The 24,780-nt window shown below is 39.4% G+C and overlaps 1 protein-coding gene across 1 annotated transcript in view; it reads right to left on the bottom strand.

Annotated features, from left to right (window-relative positions):
* sorcs3 (sortilin related VPS10 domain containing receptor 3) overlaps positions 1–24,780 on the bottom strand; it is a 298,121-nt gene that overhangs the window by 56,405 nt on the left and 216,936 nt on the right. Inside the window, 5 exon segments of the mRNA XM_041983793.1 lie at positions 8,621–8,800; positions 9,113–9,202; positions 16,059–16,177; positions 16,783–16,847; positions 21,536–21,609. Of these exon segments, the coding sequence (XP_041839727.1) occupies positions 8,621–8,800; positions 9,113–9,202; positions 16,059–16,177; positions 16,783–16,847; positions 21,536–21,609 (528 nt within the window).

Consider the following 24,780-nt stretch of genomic DNA (forward strand, 5'->3'; position numbering starts at 1 on the left):
AGGTAATGAAGGGAGAGGCAGAGGTATTTTTACTTAATGTATTAACGGGTTGCAGGTCGGGTTTATGGGTCAGGTCAGGTCCAGATTTCATTGGGAGATATCGGCGGGTAACAGGTTTGGTGATCATCCTTACGGGTTCGGGCGGGTGCAGGTTGGTAAAACCAGACCCGTGCAGGATTCTGGTGCATGCCCTGTTGCATTTACAGACATGTTTGGTAACAGGAAAATGAAAAATATTTGAATTAAACTAAAATATTTACTTGAATTGGTAACTAATGATTAAATTTAGTTTATCCAAGATCATTTATTAAGTCCTCATCCAGCATAATTTTAACTTTCAGTGAAGCACATAGACTCTCATTCTTTGGGTTTAGGAGTCTAGAGGTGTATTGCTGCCATCTACCATTCAGTGGTGACATACATGGATTAGACTGCGGAACCTTGTAGAACCTCGAGAGGTTAGACTAATGTCAGAAGACTCCAGAGCACATGACTCCAGATATGTTCACGTTTGAGAAGAAGTTTTTGTTTCCAAAATGCAAAGTGAAAATTAAAATAATACATGTTGGGGCTTGGCACATATCGAGTATACTCGATGTATCCCGAGACGTTTTATGTAGAAAATATAAAATGTCTATATCGCGAACATAGAGTATAAGCCCTCACAGCAGTGTGATAGTTATGGTATAAGACGATGTCCCTTTACGAACATAAAACACCATCTTGAGGTTGCTGTTTTTAATTCTTTTTTTTCCCCTATTTTTTTTTTAATGGGAGACAGTTTTATTCACTACACTGATGAACTGCTTTGTTCACAAGTACCAGTATTACTGATATTATTACATTTAAGGGTAACATCACATTGTGGTTTGGGGTTTAATAATAATAATGATTAATAAAATAAAAATAAATTATTTAAATTATATATATTATTAATATCATCATTATTGTAGTAAATATGGGACAATAATTCACAAAACGAACTTCATGTGATGCTGAAAACTGGCTGAAACCAACAACTGACCATAAACTTATCTTAAAACATTCAGAGGTCAAAAGTCAAGCGAGATGTAGAGTGAGCTTCTTATAGAAACAATCTGACCTTTTCCAGAAAGCAGAATCCTTCAGAAGGCCTTTTCTTCCACTGCCTTCATTTCTTCTTCAGAAACCACTGGCTAAAGAGAGATATTTCTCTTCCAAAAATTACCATGACAGGGAGGTTGTACTATTAGGATTACAATGAACTTTTGCAGTAGGGATTGTGCTGCAAAAGGTTTCATTTCAAACCCCAAATTTGATTTTTTTTTTTTCTTTTTTTGATTAAAAGTCAGTACTCAGCTTCAAACAGCAAAGTTCAAAACTAACAACCAAGCCAGAAACGTGGGAGTAGTCCTGGACTGAGACTTGAATTTTAGCAGTTATATTAAGACAGTTGTGAAGTCGTCCTGTTATCACTTAAAGGACGTCTGTAGGTTTAAAGGACTGATGACTCAGCAGGATTAAGAAAGCTGGTTCATCTTTAGTAGACTGGACTACTGTAATGCTGTCCTCACAGGTCTCCCTACAAAGGCCACCAGACAGCTGCAGTTAGTCCAGAACGCTGCTGTTCGAGTCCTCACTAAGACCAAGAAAGTAGATCCTAGAACTCCAGTCCTCAGATCTTTACACTGGCTTCCTGTCTCTCAAAGAACTGACTTAAAAATTCTGCTGTTAGTTTACAAAGCACTGAATGGTTTAGAACCAGAATCCATTCAGGATCTTCTGGTTTGTTATGAAGCAACCTCAGGTCATCAGGGTCAGGTCTACTTTCTGTTACCAGAGTCAGAACTAAACATGGAGAGGCAGCATTCAGCTTTTATGCTCCTCACATGTGGAACACACTCCCAGAAAACTGCAAGTCTTCTGACTCAGCAGTTTTAAACCAGTATTAAAAACTTTTCTATTTGCTGCCTTTTATCAAAACTGGTTTCTTACATTTTATCTATTTTATTTGAGCTTTTTTCTTTCTGTTTTTATTTATTTCTTTTAAAGTTTGTTTTAATTGCACTTCTTATTGCTTCCTGCACCCCACTGTAATGCTTTTAATGTTTTATGTAAAGCATTTTGAATTATCTTGTATATGAAATGTGCTATATAAATAAATTTGCCTTTCGTTGCTGTGAAACACTCCGGTGCAACTGGTCCCATTTGTTACTGTCCCTCACGGAGAAATTTGGTTTAGCACAACATACAACCACAATGAAGTTGTATTTAGCAGTTTTCTTGAATCCTACTGGTGTCTTTTTATGCTGATAATGCTTTTTAGGAGAGATTTCAAAACATCATTGTATAAATAGTGTATTGGGATAAGGCAAAAAAAAATCTATATATGGATAAATGTTATAGGCCATATCACCCAGCACTAATACCTGTAAAACTACTGTAAGACATCAAAATGAAAAATCACTACAATCATCTTTGTTGCATTTCACTGTTAACCTATTAAAAGACATCATGCACCACGAGGGTTATGCAGGTTAGAAGGCGACTAATGAGTATATTTATTATTTACATAAATTAACTATTAATTCTGCAGGAGAAATTTACAAGTTTCCCCATTTGAATCAAATCTGTCACATGAAGACAGATTTAGAACTGCACGAACTTGTGACCACCATCAGACAGCAGCTGCATCCATCAGCTTGTTTTCTGATGAGCAGCTGTCATTCAGCTGAACAATGACATTAGACAAATAAACCCCAGTTAGGGATTCTTCTCCAGAACAGAGCATGATTGCCAGTCTGGAAAGAAGGAGATGCTCCAGCGTCATTGAAGCTGGTGTGTGGTAATTTAGTTACGATTCATTTGCTGAGTTATGCCTTTGTGCGTTTAAAACGCCAGAAAAACAAGACATGAAGAGTTGGATCACCACCAGTATCAGTATCTAATTCTCTCCACTGACAACAACCCACTTCATGTCTTCAATCAATCATCCAGACCTGTTTATAGTAATGTGTGAGGGAAAGTGAGAGACGGATGATTGTTGATGCGTTGAACCTCGGCCAATCAAGAGCCGCCTGCTAATCCGTCTCTCAGACTGACAGGAAATTTACCAGGAGATGTGAAGCCATGATGCCAGCCAACAAAAAAAATCCTGATTACAGATATTGCTTTCATCCAGTCAGAGTAAAAATAAAAATTCCTCTAATTCAGGAGATAATTGTTCAATTTTCTGTGGGGCAAAAGAGGAATTGAAAGTGAGGTCTTCCAAGAAAGTGACAGGAGGAACAAAAGAAATCACAGTCTGCTGCCTCCTGACTGACTGAAGCAGCGTCTTCTCTCAACAACACAAGTCAGACACTAAACAACAATCACTTACTTCCACAACTTATACTTTACTTATGTGATGGGTCTGATTTACCAGAAAGGAGCGCATCTTTGTTGTTAGATTGAGACCAAGAGAAAAGTTGCAGCCTGCAAAGCAAGACTTCAAATAGTTCAAAATGCAGCGGCTCAGTTTTTAACTGGTACCAAGCAGCAGTCGCAGCCTCACTGCCCTGGCTTCCTGGTCATTTAGGAATCAATTTTAAATGAAGTTTATTTGTTTTTTCATCTTTTAGTGCCCAAGCTCCTCCTTTTTTGTCTGACCTATCTCTTCTCGATATTTCAGGTCAGCTGATCAGATGTTAGTGTTTCCAAGGCAACAAAGGAATCCAACATTTTCTGTTCTTGAGAGGAGACATACAGTATCTACAAATATCATGACATCAGCAATTTTGTTCATGATAAAGAAAACAGTTCAGAGGACGTAGAGAACTGATGATCTGACTTAGATGCCCCAAAGTATACGTTTTAAACACTTATTTACATGAATCCCTGTTTGTACCACAGTACAGACATAATGCAGCATAATTTCAAAAGTTAAAAGTTGCAAGAGATAATAGGAAGAAGTTTTTTTCTGCTTTTTGCTCTCCAAGGCTAAAGAAGGAGCTGAAGCTCCTTTCCTCTGCATTCAGAGCAGCAGCTCTCATCAAGGCTGCTGCTTACACATTCCTGTATCCCTCCATTATCCGCTACCTGATATTATTCACTGCCTGATCTGCACATGCTCTGTAGCGAACTAACCCCTGCTCGCCATCACCCCATCATAAACACGGTAAATCTTCTATCTGGTTCACCCTTCTGAATTGTTCATCTCTTCCTCTCAATCCCACCCTCCCTGGTCCTGACCATCCATCTCCCCCCACCATCTGTTCATCCATCCCTTCCTTCCTTCATGATCCATTTATTCATCCTTTCCTCCTTCATGTTTATCCATCCTTCCCTTTCCTCATCTCTCATCCATCCATTCCTTCCCTACCTTATCAGTTAATTCATCCTTACCTCTCATTCATTCATCAATCCTTTCTTTCTCACCTTCCATTGGTCCATCCTTCTCCCTCATCCATTCATACCTCCTTTATTTCCCTCAACCATTATTTATCCATCTTCCAACTAATTTATTCATCCATCTTTTCCCTTATCTGTTCATCTATCATTTCCTTCCCATCATACATTCATCCATTTTTTTTAGTCATCATCCATTCATCCGTCCTTTTGTCCCTCATCTGTTTATCAATTTTTCTTTGCTTCTTTCATCCGTTCATCTGTTCTTCCCTCTCATCCTTTCCTTCTCCAATCCACCCAGCATTTCCTTATCTTACCCTCTCATCCTTTCATCCATTCATCTATTCTCACAATTCCTCACCCTTCAACATCCATCATTACTTCATCCTTTCATCCTTCCTCCTTTCTCCCACTTGTTCATCCACTGCACCCTCGCCCAGCTGTCTATCCATCCATCCTCCCTTTCTCTCTCATTTCATATTTGTTTTTTTTTTATTATTATTATTATTATTTTTATTTTTTTGAGAAACCATCTGTGGGTCCTAGGGGGGTTAGAGTTACTAACATCCTGAGACCCCCACCCTGAGTCTCCTCCTTTAAAGACCCCAGATGAACCAGTACGAGAACATAGAGATCTCTTCATAACCCCCTCCATACTTTCATTAAACCAGTAAACTGTTGAAGCGTTGCTCCTTGTGAAATTTGGTTTATCATAAACTTGAAAAATTGTACATCATTTTGGTTGCTGGTTTTTGGCCTTTTCTGCTTGAATCACCACAACTTAGAGTGGGATCAGATGTAATTTAGCTTCCTTGACTTTTTTTTTACCATAACAACCGAATTGCTTGATGTGGAATTAATACCATTATCAACTTTTAATGTGAGTAGGACAGTTGCTTTATCTGAGCACCTTAACACATTTATTATTTACACGTATCTGATCAGGCTGCAACTCATAATGAGTAGTGACCCTCCGCAAGTAAAAAAATACATAAAATAAAAAATATTGACCAAACCCCAAAAACTCTCTTCACCAGCATTGAGTGGGAGAGGCCATGCTTAGTCGCTGCGTCTCTGGCAGGATCGGTTACACAAAACTGTTATGGACAGCTGAAAGTTGCCAGGTTGTAGGAGCCCCACACCAACTCAGCTTTTTGAGAGGTGAATAAATAGCAGGCTGCTCTGAATAACAAGAGAAGGGAATAAAAATTCAAATATACCATCTGTAATCGAGACATTTAATGTAGTACACTTCAAGTGAGGCATGCAATATTTTCCTCCAACATTTGAGCTGGCACTTTTTTTAATGCCTAAAGGGTGGAAGTTGTCCCAAACTTGGCAACCCTGTTTAGTAGATGGAACATTTGACCACAACACCATCCAGCACTAACTTAGCTATTTATGATATGCTACAAAAAATTATTGATTTCTGACTAAATATGGGAAAAGCTATCAGACGGAGAGTCAAAAAATGCTGCAGTAACTGAGGAAAATGAAAAATCTCTGCCTGCAGCAACTAAAAACATGACACAAACAAGACACAAAGACACTTACATCCTCCATGGACCAAACATATTTACATATATATATATATATATATATATATATATATAGATATATGTATATGTATGCCACTGATCAGATACTTTGCTTGTATATTAAACTGGCCAAAAGAGGAAGTTCAGGCCACAGATGTTAAAATATGGGAGCTGTTCACCTCTCGTCCTTTCCTTCTCCCATCCATCCAGTCTTTTTGTCCCCAAACTCATCAGTCCAGAGGCTGAGCTGGAGCTCTTAGTTAAAGTACTTAAAATGACACTTTAGCTGTTTCCAAATTCAGGGTCTACACACTTCGAAGTGCAGGTTCATAGGCTTCATACGTTAGTGTGGTCCAAGCACTGTCCCATTTGGAAGGTGCCTCCGAATCCACCCAAACCTGTACTCCATTTTGCATGTAGCAAAGGCTGCTGGTGGTGGATCCTTTGCAGCCTCTTTTCTCCCAGAATTCATTGGGTACAAGATGATGGCGATGGCTCCACACACAACAACAAAACCAAAAAAAAAACATGTTTTTTTTTTGGTTTGTTTGTTTTTTTGTTTTGTTTTTTTACATTACTCGGTTGGTGTTAACGTTCACTAAAGTGTCCTATGATATGCAAACTTAGTAATTTCAGAGGTTTTTCAGTGATACAACGTCCTATGTTGCTGCTATGGGAAATTCTCGGTGGCTAGGTGGGCTGTCCCATTTCACTAATGTTAAGCGGCTTGGGAGTGCACAGACTACGTAGCTTATGTAATCAGTGCACTCTGAAGTGTGTAGACCCTGATTTGGGACACAGCTTTTAACTTGAGGTCTATTCAGTTTTGGCCAGGGATATTTTTTTTCTTTTTTGCATTTTTCCAGAAATTACTAGACCTTCAGTTTGCAATATTAATGAGTGTGTCTATTATTTGATTTATTTGATTTGATTCAGTCATCTGCTAAAATCCATTTAAATAAGTAAAAGTTGTTTTTTAGGACAAATATTGCAAATATTGTTATGTAATTAAATTTGATTTATTGCGATTGATTATTTACAAAGCTTGTGATTAATCAGATTAATGTTTTTAATTGAGTCCCACCCCTTAAATATATATATATATATATATATATATATATATATATATATATATATAACATTTCAATAAAGTGAAAGACTGTGAAGATCACTTCTCTACAAAGACAAAATTACAAGATTCAAGCTCCACTAAGAGCAAGACGTATGCAATATTGTATATTTTCATTGGGTATTGTTAGTTTGTTGTTAATGTGTATATGGATGAGAGTTCATTTGGAAAAGATTTCTGCAATTACAGGTAAGTACGCTATCACGCTACATGGTCAGTAACTTGGACCAGCCACAACATCTTCATCCCACTCAAGTTGAGCTACAAGTGGAAGCAATGTAGAAGCAATGTAGATGTTTTCTTAGCTTGCTGTGCTCATGCTTATTTGCATGTGGCTTCTTAAGCCGCCGTTTGATGAGCTCTCTGTAACCTTAGAAATTAGCAAATGCTGAATGGACATAGGAGCTGCACAGTAGCTCAGGTCTGCATGTGTATACATATTTTCACACCTTGGGCAGGATAAGCAATGTCACTGTTAATTACTATCCTGCTGTCATTGCAGTTGGCCAATATCTCACTTCCTTCCTTCACTCTCTCTGTCACACCTGCCAGCGTGGGAGTGATAAACTAAGTCCACTGGGGAGCGTAGAAGGAGAGAAATGTACTCACCTGCCATGAATGCAAACATGTACAGAAGGTAGCTAGCAAGTTAAGAAGTTCATTACAAGTCCATAGACGCATACAAGCGATCCTCATTAAGCCTGTTCTTTATTTCGTATGTGTCTGCTGTCAGAAAGACGGACAACAACAAACCGTTATTCATCCCACAGTGGGTGAATATGCCATCTGCAACATGTTTAGTAGGGTAGGCATTTTAAAGTGTAAAAACATCAAAATAATCATCGCAACTCGTTCCCAGGGCTTTAAAGACTAGTGTTCCATCTCAGAAGTCTGAAAAATATGTATGTAGTTTGCAAAAATCACCAGTACTCTCCACAAAGGCAACGCTGTGTCTATTAACTGAGGCCGCTCAGACCTTTCAACATCTTATACTGTGCAGTTGTCTTGAGTCATCCCTTATTTCTTCATATATTTAATGCATGCAGTCAGACACTGTTATAAACTTTTAAAGTGGTCTTCATCAATAGTTCTCCATCTTTCTCAAGACTTTTTAATTACAATGGCTGCTTTTTCACTCATTTTCAGCTCTTTTACCAGAGCATTTTCAGAGTTTTCTGGACTGGAAATCAGTGACAGCAGGTCTGATGGCGGGATGAAGCCTCCTCAGAGCCTGGACTCCAGATGGATCTTCTTGACAGAAAACAGAAGAAAAGGTAGCCAAACTCCAAAGAAGAACCGTGGAAAGTCCATTGGTGATCACCTTCAACTAAGTCTAAAAGGAATGCTTGTTAAAGACAGTTCAGGCTGCGCTGAGATAAAAAGGCGCACAGAATATTCACTTTCAACTATTTTAGCTTTATATACTGTATTTACATTTATTATATAGACATTTCAGTAAATCAGCAGCTTTATTTTTCCTGGCAATACATGAAGAAATGAAGGTTGGCCCAAGACTTGAACACAAAACATAATCTAAAGGCTTGTTGTATGTACTCTCCCAAGGTGACCAATTTCATCAGGTGTTTACCTCGTACAGGTCCAGCATCTGGTTCCCACTGATGCCCCGCGTGGTCTTGACGTTTTCCATGGCCAGGGTAAAGTAGATCCCTCTGGTGTCCGACAGGTAAAGGTTATAGGTGTCGTTCTGGTTCCACTCCTGCACCGCTGCAAATACCTGCTTCTCGTCGGTGCTGACAATGTGTAAATCCTGTCAGGGCAAAGCAGGAGAGATTAAATGGAGTTCGGAGTGGAGGCGTACAGGTGACGGATTACAGCATGTTGACCCAGTGGGACTGGTCATAAGATCAATGTCGTGCCGTGAATATAAATACTGCAGGTATCACACTGGATCACCTTCAACTGGAACACAAAGTGAAAAATGTTTTTTTTTTTTTTTAAACAGACCTAAACACAATCTTTCTGGAAGATGGAAAACTTAATTACCTCCATGATTAATGTACTGTGACATTGTGAAATTAAACAGATTTGTATGGTTCAGCATCAACATGCTGCAGCTCACCTTAGGAAGGGAATATTTAGGCAGTTTGATCTGAATGAATGAGTCTCTCTTGTAGGAAACGTAGTAGGTGGCTCGTCCTGATGTAGGAACCTACGAGACAGAATTTATAGTTAAATAAAACAAATATCACATGAAATATTTCACTTTTTTACATCATGGTGGATCAAGAATTATTCAATGCTGCCGTAAAATGTCAACTCAAATTATTCATTAGTCCTTTTTAGTTATTTAATTATTTTAACTTATTATTATTTACTATTTCTAAATATCTGTAATATCTTTGTTTTATGTAAAGCACTTTGAATTGTCCTGTACATGAAATGTGCTATACAAATAAACTGCCTTGCCTTGCCCTTGCCTTTACTGAGATTGCAAAGTGCTTCATGGTCTATAAGATCCAGAGTTTGAGTTATGTCTTGAAAATTGACAACTCTAATTTCTGAATTGTTTTTTTTTTTTTTTTTTTTTTTGTTTTGTCTGTCCCCATTTTTATTTAAAAATAAATTTTAAATAATTTATTTTATTTTATTTTATTAGCTGTTTATTTTCTTTATATTTTATCTATATTGTTTAAGCCTCATAATTTGTATGTCCTCAGATCATTAGAGACATGTTTAAATTTTTTTTTTCACCCTCATGACCTTGTGAATGTTGTTTAGAATATAATCAATAAATTTAATAATTATATTCAATAAAATAAGAGGGTGGGACAGAATAGGACCTGGTTTTTATTTTAAATTTCTGTGTTTTGTTTTGTTTGTTTTTTTACATTTGTTTTGTTTACCTTTACACAGAGTTATTGATTATTATGAGCTCTGATATAACAGCTGAAGTTTTGTCAGTTTGCTGCTTTGCAGTATTCAGATGTCTGTTAACACAATATCAAGAAACGCTGTCAATCTTCACAGGAGTGAGCTTCCCAGTAAGTTGAGCTCAAGGTCAGACCACAAAAAAATCTACATCTCAGACTTTCCAAGCCTCGATGAGCATGTTTAATGTTCATTACAGTTCAAGTAGACAAGACTGAAAAAGTATGGCTTGCTTGGAGGGCTTGCAGGACAAGGCTTATTCTCTCTAAAAATACTGTAACATAGCATGGGTTGGCAATGCTGCATCTGAACAAATTGCAAGATTTCTGGAACAATATCCTTTGGACAGACGAGACAAAAGTGGACATCAGAATGCACACGTGTGAAGAAAAAACAGACAAAGCATATCAGCACAAATGCCTCATACCAAGTATCAAGCACGGTGGTGTAGAGTTGATGATCTGGGCTTGCAGCCACAGGACCTGACACCTTGTAGTCATTGAGTGGCCTATAAATGTGCTGAAATTGTCTCATGCAACAGGATAATGAGCCTCATTCACCAATGATTTCATACCAATCTCCTTAAATGTTTTAGAATTGTTACATTATTTGCGAAAACCCTCCGTCAGATTCATAAACATGTTTGTTGACCGCAAAATTGTCCGTAACTTTCTTCTTAGGAGAATGCAATATCTCCTAAGCTGAAAAAAGAGCCATCTGGACCTACATTGAAGATAAACGTCCAAAAATTTCCATAAAGATCCAAGACTGATAGGACATGTGCAGACAGGCGGAGACAGAGATAAACGCATGAGGAAAAAATGACAAAATCTAAAACCTGTTTGTCCTAATTTCTAAAGTGATAATGTGATTCTAAATAATCACACGGTAAGGTTATAATAACATAAAAGTAGTCTTATAATCAGATAATTAATTACTCCTAAACTTGGAAAGCAGCCTTCTGTCAGGTCCCAGGAACGCAACATCCTCCTGGTGTGCTGGCTAAAGGGAGAAATGGTACATTATAGAATAAATTTTCATTACATGGCCTCCTGAACCTTCCACAGATTGTAAAGGAAATTACCATTTCTTTTATTCAAACACATCCAGCATCTTTTTAAGATACAGTGGACCGATAGAGTGAGTAGTGCATTAGATGAAATAAAACCTGCAGGTGAGTCTGAAGGTTGGTCAGTGGTGTTATTTACCAGGGGGTCAGGGCAAAACCTCTATTCATTCATTCAATTTCTAAACTGCTTATTTCAGTCCGTGGTTGCCGGGAAACCAGAGTCCATCCATGTAATTAGTAAGGCAAGAGGCAGGGTATACCCTGTACAGGTCTCCAGTCCATCACAGGGTCAACACAGAGAGACAAACAACCATTCACACTTACACTCACTCCTAGGGAGAAATTAGAGTGAACAAATAAACCAGTGTGCATGTCTGTGGACTGTGGAAAGAGGTCAGAGTACCTGCAGAGAACTTGCAAAACTTGCAAACTCCACATACATAGGCCCCTGTTTGAATTTTAAAAATTATTGTAGTTTTACTATCATATTTTATTGAATTTCACAACAGAAGACAACACATATCAACATTCAAATGTCTGTAATAGTTCTTCTGCCTTTTTACAGGATTTGTTCTTACCCTAAGAACAACTCTTTGTAAAAAGTTTGCAAGTAGGACTTGAATGATTGATGAATGACAACCAATGGTCCCCCAAAGCAGTAAATCTACAACAGACTGAGTGAATAAGAAAAGAAGTCCAGACCTCAACCTGACTGAGATGCTGTTGGAACCTTCAGAGAACCTCAATGAACTGAAGCAAGGGTGAGAAGAAAGAAGAGTGGATCAAAATGAATCAACAACCATATGAGCGACTGATAACATCCCCCAGATGCACACTACTCCTGCATTTTAGGTGTTGTTCAGGAAATAATGAGACAGAGGTTGTATTTACCATTTTTAACACCTGTAAAAAAAACAGATGATTTGTTGAATTTTGTCCAAATAGGCAGCTTGGAATTTCAAGAGGGTTCACTTGTTTTTTATTTGACTGTAACTAGAATTGAAATTATATCAATAGCTTTCCCTCTGCAGGGACAAGGCATGGCATTGTTTACAGTCAGTGAAGGTGCTAGCTGACTGTCTGCAGTCATCTCTCTCACATTTTTTCCTCCTTTTCTTAACTTGGTCATTAATAGTGATCTCTTGGCTTTCATTCAGATTAGTCATTTTCCCCTGGTGCACTTGGTGATTTTAAAGTTGACTTTGGTAAATATCTTAGAGGACAATCAATAGTCTCATTATTCTTTGTCAAGAGAAATCTTTAAGTTGCCTAACTAAGCCTCATGTGCTCTCTCTAGGGGGTTAAAAAACCTGCCCTTAATGTTGAGGACCTTTAGCAAACACTTTAGTTGTTAGGTGATGGAAAACTGTTATTAGCCCTGAGGCAATGGAAGACAAATAGTTCCCTCACATGGAGACGCACACAGCTTGTGTGTTTAACATGAGATTCAATTCATTCAATTGAAAAAATTCAGTTCATAACATGGAATGACCCGCCGCCAAGCGTGAGAATGATGTGTGCACTGATGTTGCAGGACTGGAATGATTCTCTTACTGATGTTATACATGTTCTGAAAGGCTCAGAGCAGTGAAAACAAGCTCTGAAAAGAAGCACATCAACCCAGCTGTGAGCACCACAGAATATTCCCAGGTGCAACTGAATGACTGACGGAGGAAATCAATGGCCAGGTAACCAGGGGCAGTTTGAACTTTGCAAGGAATTGGTATGATTGATTTTTTTTTTTCTCTCTTTTCCAGGATCTTTTATCTGTGATAAGATGTTCAGGTGCTTGGACTGAAGGGGAGGTTTAGGTTGAGTGTTTCTGAATTTGCTTGAAAGACTTGGGAGAGGTCAACCAAGATTAAAGGATCTTTGCAGAACAATTCAGTTTTTCTGTGTAGTGTTGCAGATGTGAGCATGGGTTCAAGAGGAAGGACCTGCTTCCAGGTGGCTCAGGTAAGCAGATTTCAGAGAAATCCCTGTTTTCCACTCAATAAAACATTTTAAGGAATCAAATGGCTGTAAAAGTACAACTACTGAGAGTGAGGATGATGATAAAAGACCGACTTTGTAAAGCACTGAGTGATTATTCAGGTTCTCTGATTGGTCGGTGAACTTATGAGACAAGAAATGAGTCACGTTTGACTTTCACATCACTATCTTTCCACAAGTCAGATGTTTAAAGGCAAAAACAGCTAGAATAAGGATCAAACCACATCATGGCTGGTGAACAGACATCAAGCAGCACACCAACTTTTGGTGGTAAATTTGAATAAAACTGATGTTGTTGTGGATAAGCCGTGTAATCATCCAGACTTTTCCACGTGTCAGATCTTTTAATGCACAAAACCTGTTTTACACCATGTCAAAGTAAATAATATTCATACTGTGGAGGAAATTAAAATACAAGTCATGAATTGCGTCTGTTACTCGGAATTCAGGATATTACCATTTCAGATTTTTTTCTGTGGCACAAGTCATGATTAATATAACACAACAGGCAGTGGCTCAGGGGAATATTGAAACCAGGCTGGCTTCCCAGAAAAACAAAAACAAATAACCAGTTGAGGTTAAAATGAGATATTTTTACTTTTTTTCTGCTAATAAAATATCTGAGCTTAAGAGTTTCTGACCATGCTGACACATGAACTCAGGGTTTTTATAGGGATATTCTGTTATATCCTGTATTAGTATATGTAATATGCACTGTCTGACCAACAAAAACAATAACCATCTGGATTTAAAATAGGTAGGAACCTCCTATTGGATAATTCCTGCAGGGTGATCATCTTTCAGCTGCAACAAGTTATTTAACCCCAGCTGATGCAATGAGCAGCTTCTCATTTTTCAAACAACTATGTGGAAAGACATCCTGTGGTTGTGGAAAATGTGTTAGTCTGTTTAAAAAGGGTCAAATCACCATCACCAAGCAGAGAAAACATCTAAGGAGATGCAGAAACTAATAAAACTGGATTAAGAACTGTTATGCATTATTAAAAACTGGAAGAATAGTGGGGAGCCATCGTCTTCCAGAAAGAAATGTGGTCAGAAAAACATCCTGAGTGATGATGATTAGTGATCGCATAAATGTTTGGTGAAATCATTCATTCTCTATACAGCTTGGTCCATTACGCGTAAGCTGGAGCCTATCCCAGCAACACAGGTGAGAGGCAGGTACACCCTGGACAGGTCACCAGTCCATCGCAGGGCCAACACACCAGGGACAAACAACCATTCACACTCGCAGAGAGAATTTAGAGTAATCAATTAACCTAACATGCATGTCTTTGGAGAGAACCCACGCATACACGGGGAGAACATGCAAACTCCACACAGAAAGGCCACTGCCCTCAAGGTTCAAACCTCCCCCAAGTCGAGATTCAAACCAGCGACCTTCTTGCTGTGAGGCTGCGGTGCTAACCACCACACCACCGTGCAGCCCTATGGTGGAATCAAATAGAGGAAAAACACCAGTAGAACTCAAGGCTATGTTTGATAGTGAAAGTAAGTCCAGATTTACCCTGTTCCAGAGTGATGAGGAGTGATGCCGAGATCCTTTAGTGGCTTCTTAAGAATGGTTGCAACCACAATCACCCTGGGAGTGGTCAGAGAAGTTGCATGACAGCTGCTACTGCTTTCAGAATAGTTCATAAAGGTTGCAACCATTTGGAAAATTATAGATTTGTTGCTGCATCTTTCAGAATGGTTTATAAATCATCCTATCATGTTCAGAATGTCAGCAGCCACTTGGGAGTTGGAGGATTCAGGTCGCGTCCACTGTTCGCTTTCACGACCACTATGTCAATGTTTGCGGCCATTGTCAAAACGGTTGCACAGCGGCAGCTACCGCATTGATAATGATAGATACAGTAAACCAGTTAGTATCTGGCGTGACCTTCATTTACAACACATCTCCTTCGTATAAAGTTGATCAGGTTGTTGATTATGGCCTGTGGAATGTTGGTCCACTCCTCTTTAATGGCTGTTTAAAGTTACTGGATATTAGCAGGAGCTGGAACATGCTGTCGTATACACCAGGGTATCCAAAAAATGCTCAGTGGGTGAGGTGTCTGTTGATTATGCTGGCCATGCAAGGACTGGAATATTTTCAGCTTTCAGTAATTTTGTACAGATCCTTGCAACATAGGGCCATGCATTAATATGAGCTGATGGTCAAGGATGCATGACACAGCAATGGGCCTCAGGATCTCTGTGCATTGAAAATGCCATCGATATGGACCCTTATTTGCTGTCCATAACATAGGCCTCAATTCACATTCAACAGCTCTGGTGGACAGTCCTGCATAGCAGTCAGCATGTCAACTGCACATTCCCTCAAAATTTGCAACATCTGTGGCATTGTGCTGTGTGATAAAACTATACATTTTAGAGTGACCTTTTATTGTGGGCAGCCTAAGGCACACCTGTGCAATAAACATGCTGTCTAATCAGTATCTTGATATGTTGCACCTGTAAGGTAGATGGATTATCTTTGCAAATGAGAAGTGCTCAGTAACACAGATTTAGACAGATTTGTGAACAATATTTGACTTAAATAGACCTATTGTGTCCTTAGAAAAGAAGTATTAAATATTTAAGTTTGCCTCATAAAAAGAGTGTTGTGTTTATATTTTTGTTCTTAGTGTATTTTATCCATTTAATTTAGAGCCACTTTATGGACATATTTATTGATTTTACAAGGAAAAAAGCGGTTTCTCTGCATTAACACAATCCTTTTATCCCCCCAAAGAGATTGTTTTCTCCTTTAGATCACATGATCGTGAGGATATTTAAAAATAATTGATTCTGTAAAGGTATGGTTTCCAGTCTGAGGATTTTTTTGATTCAGCTCATCATTTTTTTGGGACCTTTATTCATTTTTTACCGCCATATAGTCTGATGAAGCCGAAACATTTGGCAGTTAAGTGTTATTTGCTTTAGACCAACTGGTTAAAGTGATATTTAACAATTAACAGTTGCTCTTAGAGAATAACATTTTTGACATTTTATTGTTTCCTAATTCCTCATGTATCACATCATGAGGGAGACTGAGTGTGCAGAGCCCTACCTGTATGAATATGTAGTCATCTTGAACCACCAGAGAGCTGATGTCGATGTATCCAGGGAACGGATAGTTCCTGTTAGCGTCGTTGCACATCTGAACTTTGCATGTGATGTACTGCACATCTGTCAGGCACACATACAGAAAACATGAGCAGTATTAATGCTGTTCTTCTTCATGCATATTAAAATACAGAGCTGTAGCAAAACCGCTGCAGTTAGTGATGAACTGAAGACAACTGTGTGCTTTCAATTAGATCAAACTATATTTTTGTGTCTTACTGCATTGTGTGGGTTTGCACTCCATCCATCTATGCAGGCTGACATTTTCTGGGGTTAATTTCCCTCTCTTTGGAGCACATGCTTATTTTCATTGCACAGATACCACAAATAATCATCTCCATCTGTCAGTCATACGACGACATGATGAGAAAAAAAAGGTGTGCAGCTTGGAGCAATGCTATGCCAACATCACAAGCCGGCATAAATAGTTTCACCTGTGTCACCGATTGTATGAGGACTTTGGTGGCGCTGCCATTCAGAGTTATGGAGCTGACATTCAATGAAAAAGTGAGGAGAAGAAAGGCCACATTTATCAGGATTCATGCATCAGGGTTTAATGGTGGGGTGTTGCCCGGGCTGCATCTCTGGGGATGCTTTCTTTTCTCTGAGAGGAATCATCTCTCCAGAGAACTGTTTCTTACTTGTTTGCATGTGCTGACAACACTTACTTCCATCTGGAGTGTGAGCCTCCATGTGAATCAGATCAGGCTCCTTGTCGAGGCCTGCAACAGACCTGAAAATGACAAAATATGAAAGAATCTGTGTGAATAATTAAAATAAATAAAAAATATGTTGGAGTAAATAAATAAATAAATAAATATCTTGGATTTGGGGACTGATTTCCCAAAACAAAAAAAATGACATATTTAGACATATTGAATATAATCTTTACGCCTTGAACTGAAATCCTTTTGGCTTGTTAGTATTGTTAGAATTGGAAAAACACAAACCCAAAGACATACTCTGATCAACAACAGGACAGTGTTTCTTTTCCCACCAAGACAGTAAAAGCTTGGGGCATCTTTTACAAAGCTTCCTTCTTGTGACATGAATGAAAAGACTTTTTGCTCTGGCATTGTGACTCTTTAAGAAGAAACACCATGGGACATATGGATCATCACCCAGTGAGTCCACAATTTATGATCTTAAGGACACAAATTTCAGTAAATAGAGGAGAAAGTTTAAACAGAGATTGTTACTCTGAAAAAAAATCCTTAAAGAGTAACTACCATAGACATCTTTACGTAGACGCCTCATTACACGCTGGATTGGATGGGTGTCCGCATTCCAGACTAGCTTCAGAAATAACCTGAGTCAGGAAAGTTCCAGCAACTATGCTCGTATTTTGTGCAGCCTACGGTTGCAATAACCAGCGCAATATTAAAAGCCGATCACGTGGCATTACCTTTCACAAGTTTTTTTTTAACCGTCAGTTCTTTTTGCATGTCTAGGAATTATTGATTTATTGTGAATTATAATATAATATAATATAATATAATATAATATAATATAATATAATATAATATAAGTTTCCTTACTTACCCTCAAACTATATATATTTTACCACTCTCACTGTCTCCACCAAACAGCTAAGTGTGTTAATGTTTTTATTTATTATTATTTTCCTATTTATTTATTTAATTATTTGGGAGGCTGGGAGTGGACAATCCCACTGCAGAGCAGTTCCAGGGCATTTTTCGCCATCTGATGTCACAACAAGTGGGTCAGGAAATGTGGCAACACAAGATGTGACAGCGCCCGATCAGCTGCAGACATTCACTCTGCTTTCATGGGAGAGGAAGAGCTCCCCTCCCCATTTGCAAGCATTTCTGCCATCACATGTGACCACAGTTACCTGCCTGTCCGCTTTGGTGGTGTTGTGGACAACGTTCTAGTCTACATTTTAGGGTTTGTTGTCAAAAATGTACTAAAAGAAAATCTGTCCTGTGAGGTGTGCCCTGCAAGCCTCGTCACAGATGCTGCACCCTCATCCCTTGACCAGAGTTACCACCTGCTTCAGCTGAAACACAATGGTGAACTGATGGTCCCACAATGCAGAAACCCAGCTTGGAATGTGTGTGTGTGTGTGTGTGTGTGTGTGTGTGTGTGTGTGTGTGTGTGTGTGTGTGTGTGTGTGTGTGTGATTATGTAAAGTAAATTATGAATTATGTGAATTATGTAAAGATAATTCAGATGATCAAATTTTTTTTTCATTAAAGTGTCAATTCATTTATAGATAAAGTTTGATTGATTGGTTTATACTTTTATTGATATCTTGCGATGTCTTTGTTAAAGAGCATAGTAAAACTGATTTCAGCATGAAAGCAGGTGTTTTTAATGTGTAACAGTGACCTGTATCATAAATACATCTCTGCTGTTTGTAACAAAGCAAACCGTGAGAAAATCGGGTGAAAATTTGTGGAGTCATGATTATTGTAGTTGGGCATGCTCCTTAGAAATAAATGCATGAGACACCCATCCAAGATGGCGGCCGCGATGATCGTCCAATAGGCAGCATCAGAAACTGCAAGGGTGGGGGTGGGAAGTGTGGGGTGATCAGGGAGCATAGAGTGGTCGGGATACAAAGGCATAAATGACTGACAGACAGCAGCTCAGCGGCCACTAGATAGATGGAAAGCGAGGCACCTATGCCACGGAGCGGTACTTGATCGAAGTGGAAGACTTTTCCCCTCCAGAATCTCCTCAGTTACACATGAACAAGGTGATCTTGAAGCGAATCAGTCTGAGCTGTTAGCACTGTTACGCTGGCCTGTCAGCAGCTCCAGCAGCTCTGGAAAGATGTGGCGACAGCAGGTTGTAGCAGCTGCAGGAAGTGCCGCTGCAATTTGCCTCTGCTATGATCTGAGCTGCTGTCTGTCACCAGATTGGATCAGCAGGTAAAGAATAAAGTCCGGTGTTACATTTACACCCCTCAAAAATCACAAATCCGTCCCATTACAGGAATATTTTTTCTGTAAACTTCTGAAACCAATGAATCAAGGGCGAGTTCACATCTGTACATAAGCATTAGTAGGCATAGTTTCTATGTCTGCAAGGCAAACACTTGCCTTTCTTGCATCTGGAGCAAAGGGGCTGTGGGTTTTTTTAATTTTCTAGTAATGTAGAGGAGAACCAAGTTACATTTATGTCACAAAAAAACAAAACTTGGTTTTTCCCGGTACTTTTCTTTTTTAAGAAAGATTACAAAATGACAGTAAGTTAAGGTACACGTGTAATTTTATGTTCACTTCCTTGTAATGCCGTCCATACCTCCATCCATCGTCTTGCCACTTATTTGAAGTTGGTTTACAGGGGCAGCTGCCTCAACTCCCATTTATGCTCCATTACGTACCTAAATAGGGACGTCTGTTTCATGTGTTGTCATGTCACCTTCCTCTTACTTCCATGTGTCTTTTGCATTGCCATGGTTGTAAAGTCAATTCTTCCATTAGTGTATAGTGCAGAGTTCAGAGTTCACTCCTGTGAACCAACATCAGTTTCAAACACCGTTTTGCAGCAGTAATGCATCTCTATAAAGTTTTTTTCCAACTGCCCAGCACGCCCTAAATACACGCCTATAGTCTTTCTTCAAAAGCTCACGCAATTTTTACAGTTTTTGTGCTTGTCGTCATTCTTCTTCTGCTCCCCCCTGATGATCTCCTTTTCTGGTTTGTTTCTCTCTCTGGTCGCAGGTTAGCTATTCTGCTTAGCACGGCCCCACGATTTCCGGTGGTATTTCCCTATCTTCTATCCATCTGTCCATCTTCAAGCAACGGATAGCTAAGCTTCGTGAAAACGGACCAAATTATGTGCATAACCGACGCAGGAGACGGATGAAACTGCCCATCCTTCCGCGTATCCATCTTCTTAATCAAACATACAGTAAGTGGGCCTAAAGCAGAGAAGCCCAGACTTCCCTCTCTACCAGCCATATTTGCCAGCTTGGGGGGATCCCAATGCGCTCCCAGACCAGCTGAGAGATTTCCTCCCTCCAGCGTGGCCTGGGTCTTCCCTGGGGTCTCCTTCCAGTGGGATGTACCTGGAAAACCATACCAGGGAGGCATCCAAGAGGCATCCTAACTAGAAGCCTGAGCCACCTCACCTGGGTCCTCTTAATTCCTGGCAATGTCTTTCCTGAACTTTAACAAAGTCATAATATTAATAATTTTCTCAGCTAGCCAAGTGGGTGGCTCAAGTAGCTGGTGGTGTGAATTCCGCAACAGACAAACCCAACCCCTCCACCAGACAATCCACTGTATGTCCACTGATCAAGTCTTAGTATGTGACACAGTGGAAAAGAGGATGTGCTGCGTTTTCCCAGTTTCAGCCCTAAGAAAGTCGGCTTTGCCATTTAAGTTGTGAAGTTTGCTGCTGACTGCTTGTTTTATTCTAGAGACAACTTCATATAAATATGTTAAAAAAGGAGTGGAATGCTGTATTGTTTCCTCAGGTATAATCTCATCAGAAAAATAGCTTGCCTTTGTCTGGTATTCAACTCCACCTCACCTCACACTGAGGTCATCTTTGAGCGTAATCTTGTTTTCCTGCACATTTTACTGCTCATGGATTAGACTGGATTGATGCAGCTGTCCCATTGTGGCAGAATTTCATATCCCTTGGAACCTAAAGTGTGTAGATTCAGCCAGCTGGAGTCCTGCTTGGCCAATGTTATGTGCCCGTCCGGCTCTTCGAAGAGCTGGATGGGCACATGCCCGTCCTTGAAGGCAATTTAGTGGTGAAGGGCAAAGCTAGCCATGGATTGTGCACACTGTTTAGAATCATGCGACAATGGCCTGGAAGTAACTCTGGATTTATATTGGTAGCATGAGACAGCCCTGGGCAATCCCAGGCACACCCCCTGTCATCTTAGTGAGGGAAGAGAGGAGCATAGGACTGGAACAGATCCAGACTTACATTCGTGATGAGTATGCGCTTTCAGACATAGTAGCTACACTAAAAGAAAAGTGAGGAGGAGATGTGACTGGATAAGAGACGACAGGAACGTCCTGGATCTGTTATTAGTCATAGCTTTTCTAATCTGTATGCATGCATCAGTAGAAATCCACTCTCCTCCTGTCTGCTGCTGATGTGAAAAATAACAATTCTGTGTTTGTGTGCAATATGCCTGATATGAGCAGGGTGTGTGTTAGAAATTAAATGTAACATGACATGCCCTTGGACGCTGAATGTAAAGTATGTTCTGAAAGAGGAGATTAATCTCTGCATGATTATATCAAAGGGTGGGAAACATGCCAGGTTTAGCAGCACCATTAGTCTGTCATGTGCCTTGTGAGCTATTGATATCGTCCAGCTCAGTTGCAGCAAAGAGCAGGACCACTCTCTGCAAAAACTTCAAAAGAGAGGAATGGAGTGGCGTGAAAAGAAAGGAAAAAGGCAGAAAGATGAAAATAAATTACTCACCAGTAAAATCTGTTGGGGGTCACATGCTCATGGATGAGCTGCCATTTTCTTCCAAAGTCTACTGAGCTGTATAACTGCAGGGATATCAGAGAGAAAGGGGAGAAAATCACAGACCATTAGCAAGATAAATGCACATTTACACATTTATTAAAATCTTTTAATTATCTGGATTTAAACGTTTTAATAATGAAAAGGGAGCTTGAGATGAGCTGGGTAAACTCCAGGGTGGAAGTTACTCTTGGGCTATAAAGCATCGACTGGGGAGGCTGACAGAGCTAAATTGCTATCATTATTAACAAGTGGTCATTCAAACTAATAGATGTTGACAGATATATGCATCCCTGCTCTCCTCATCTGTTAGAAATGAGAGCTTCAGGTTTAGAGGAAGCACTTTACACCAATAACACATTAAAACTGATACAGATCTGACTTTGATGGCCTCCTTCAGCTTGATAACCTGCTGCTGAATTCAGATTAAATATTGGACAAAACTATGGTCCTGCAAAATAATACAATGAATGATACATGGCTCAGCAGCCATTTAGGTGTACAGCATGCAGCCAGTGGCCCCAATTTCAATGAGCTAATTACATTTACTGGTGCTCGGGCAAACAATTAATAACCCTTGTGCTTTTCCCAACACCTTATTGATTGATGGTTTAGAAACTGCATTTGTGCATTGTGATTCAGTGGCTCTAAAGGAGGACTGCACTAATCCTCCTGCTTGTTAGCTTCTATTACAACATTTCAAACACTTTCTCTGACAAAAGAATGCACAAACATCACCAAACAAAACTGTTTAGTATTGTGAGAAAAAATGTAGCTGTCTACTAGTGTCTGATTAAATGTTGATTTTTAGCATTTTTCCACACACCAAAGCCTGCAAATGTGTGACGATCAATGCATTCAAAACCTTTTACCTTCACACATTTTCACCACATCAGGAGATTATTCATTTAAGATGCATTCTTAATTGGAAATATTCTTAGAGGACACAGAAAGAAAAAAGTGGGCTGTGGAAATTCTGTATAGTGTATCAAGAATTTGGGATGAGGCTCCCAAATGACTGTGCTTCTGTGGATGTCACAGACTTTATAAAACTAAATGAACCCTCCATGACATCATCCATTGCTGATGTTCAGAAAGCATCACTGTCACAGTATTTTGGGGGCCAGGAGTAGGAGAGAGTGGAGATGAGGAGATATAATCAAAAACATGTTGCAAAAACAAACATTTCTTTGAGGATCTACTGTATACTTTTAAAAAATGACAGGCTGTTCAGAAGGTCAGCCAGTGCACTGATTAGTGAGTAAATGTAGCTAACAAGACCACAGTGACTTTTTTCATTTGTAATATTTGGCTTAAAGAAACAATCAGTATCCAGGGACGTGTTTCTCTACTTCTATCTTAGGTTGACTTATTGTGATTGGGTTTCTATATTAGGATTTTATTCTTTTTATGCTTTTTATGGACTTATTCACATGAAGCCTCAAGAAATTTTTGGTTTTAACATGTTTCGTAGGCTGTACACTGGTGTGGTGGTTAGCGTTGCAGCTTTACAACAAGAAGGTTGTTAGTGCAAGCCTTGGCTAGGGGAGAAGGTTCGAACAGTGGTCTTTTTGTGTGGACTTTACATGTTGTGGGAGTATCTTGCGTGAGTTCTCTCACGCATACTCGTGTATGTATGGGTTCTCTCTGGGTACTTCAGCTTCCTCCCACCGTCCAAAGAAATGCTTGTAAAGTTAATTGATCAATCTAAATTCTACCTAGGAGTGAGTGTGAATGGTTGTTTGCCTCTCTCTGTGTTGGCCCTGTAATGGACTGGTGACCTGTCCATGGTGTAGCTGCCTCTCACCTGCTAAAATGCTGGGTTGGGCTCCAGCTTCCCAATGCCCCTTTATTGGTATACATATAGATACCTCACACACAGATCCTTCTCTGTTCAAATGCAACCGTTTTCTTCCTCAGTGGCCACTGGTCCCCCAGGGGTGGGTTTTGGGTCTGCTGTTGTTCTTTCTTTATATGCTTTCCCTGCGGTATGTTTTGTTTTGTTTTTATACAAAGGATGGCCTCTCCTATTTTACTGCAAAAACAAACAATAAAACTTTATTCATGCCTGACCTTGACTCTGCTCTGTTTGTCCCAGAGATCATAATAATAGATGTTGTGCATGCTATTTTATTTATTTGATTTTTTTTTTCTTTTTCTTTTTTTCTTTTGTTTTATCTTTTGGAGTCAGCAATGTTTTGAAGGCAACACCTGGTGGTTGTGAGTAGTACTGCATTTGGAGGCACTTCTGCAAGTTTCTAGAATCTCTGGGTGTTATAAACCACATCAATAATGATGAGCAAATTGAAGTGAAACTCAGGGCAGAGTGGTAACATTTATTGGCTTGCAATAAATAATCATTTACTGTGTACACACTTGGACTCTAGGTTTACCTGAAAGTGTATATGGTGACCAGGCTGATTTAAGGTTGCAGTTGTTGGTTACAATCATGTCAACTTTGCAGGCTCACAAACCTCTAGCAAATAAAGTGTTAACTAAAGTAGCTAATGTGAGCGACAGATGCAACAGTGTTTTCTCAATTCAGATGTAAGTAGGTACGTTAAAAACTTGAGCTATGTAATGTCATACAGTTCTTTTATGGCACCTAGAGCACTGTGTTGGCTTCAAAGGCACTGCCTTAAAGCGGTTTTAATTCTGCCTCAGGAGCAGCTCCTTCTATGTTCAAATGCAACATTTTCTTCCTCAGTGGCCCCTCTGACCTGTGTGGTTTATATGCTATCCCTGGGGTCAATATCTAGGAAGCATGGTTTTGTCTTCCATTGTTTTGCTGAAGACATGTAGGTGTATCTGCCCTTGAAAGTTCCTTTCAAAGATTCCCTTCATGCTCTGCTCAGTTGCATGATTGACATTAAAACATGGATGGTCTTACATTTCTTAAAGTTCCCATATTATGCAAAATTTGCTTTCTAAAGGTTTTCCAACAGTCATTTGTGTCCTCATAGCCTGTGTATGAGGCCCAAAAATGAGAAAATTCTGTTACCTCTCTCACTTGCTTTCTCCACTTTTTAGTGAATGTGTTCTCAAACGGGTGAGTATGATATCTTTTTCTTTGTGACCTCATTAACCACTCCGCCCAATAGTGGATACTGCCTTACTGCTCAATGGAACAAAGATATGTTAGGACATAATGCCGGTTCTTTCTTCACTCCACTGGCTTCCAGAAAAGAACAGGATTG

The sequence above is a fragment of the Melanotaenia boesemani genome, chromosome 4 (genome assembly GCF_017639745.1).
Source record: "Melanotaenia boesemani isolate fMelBoe1 chromosome 4, fMelBoe1.pri, whole genome shotgun sequence".
Lineage (NCBI taxonomy): Eukaryota > Metazoa > Chordata > Actinopteri > Atheriniformes > Melanotaeniidae > Melanotaenia > Melanotaenia boesemani.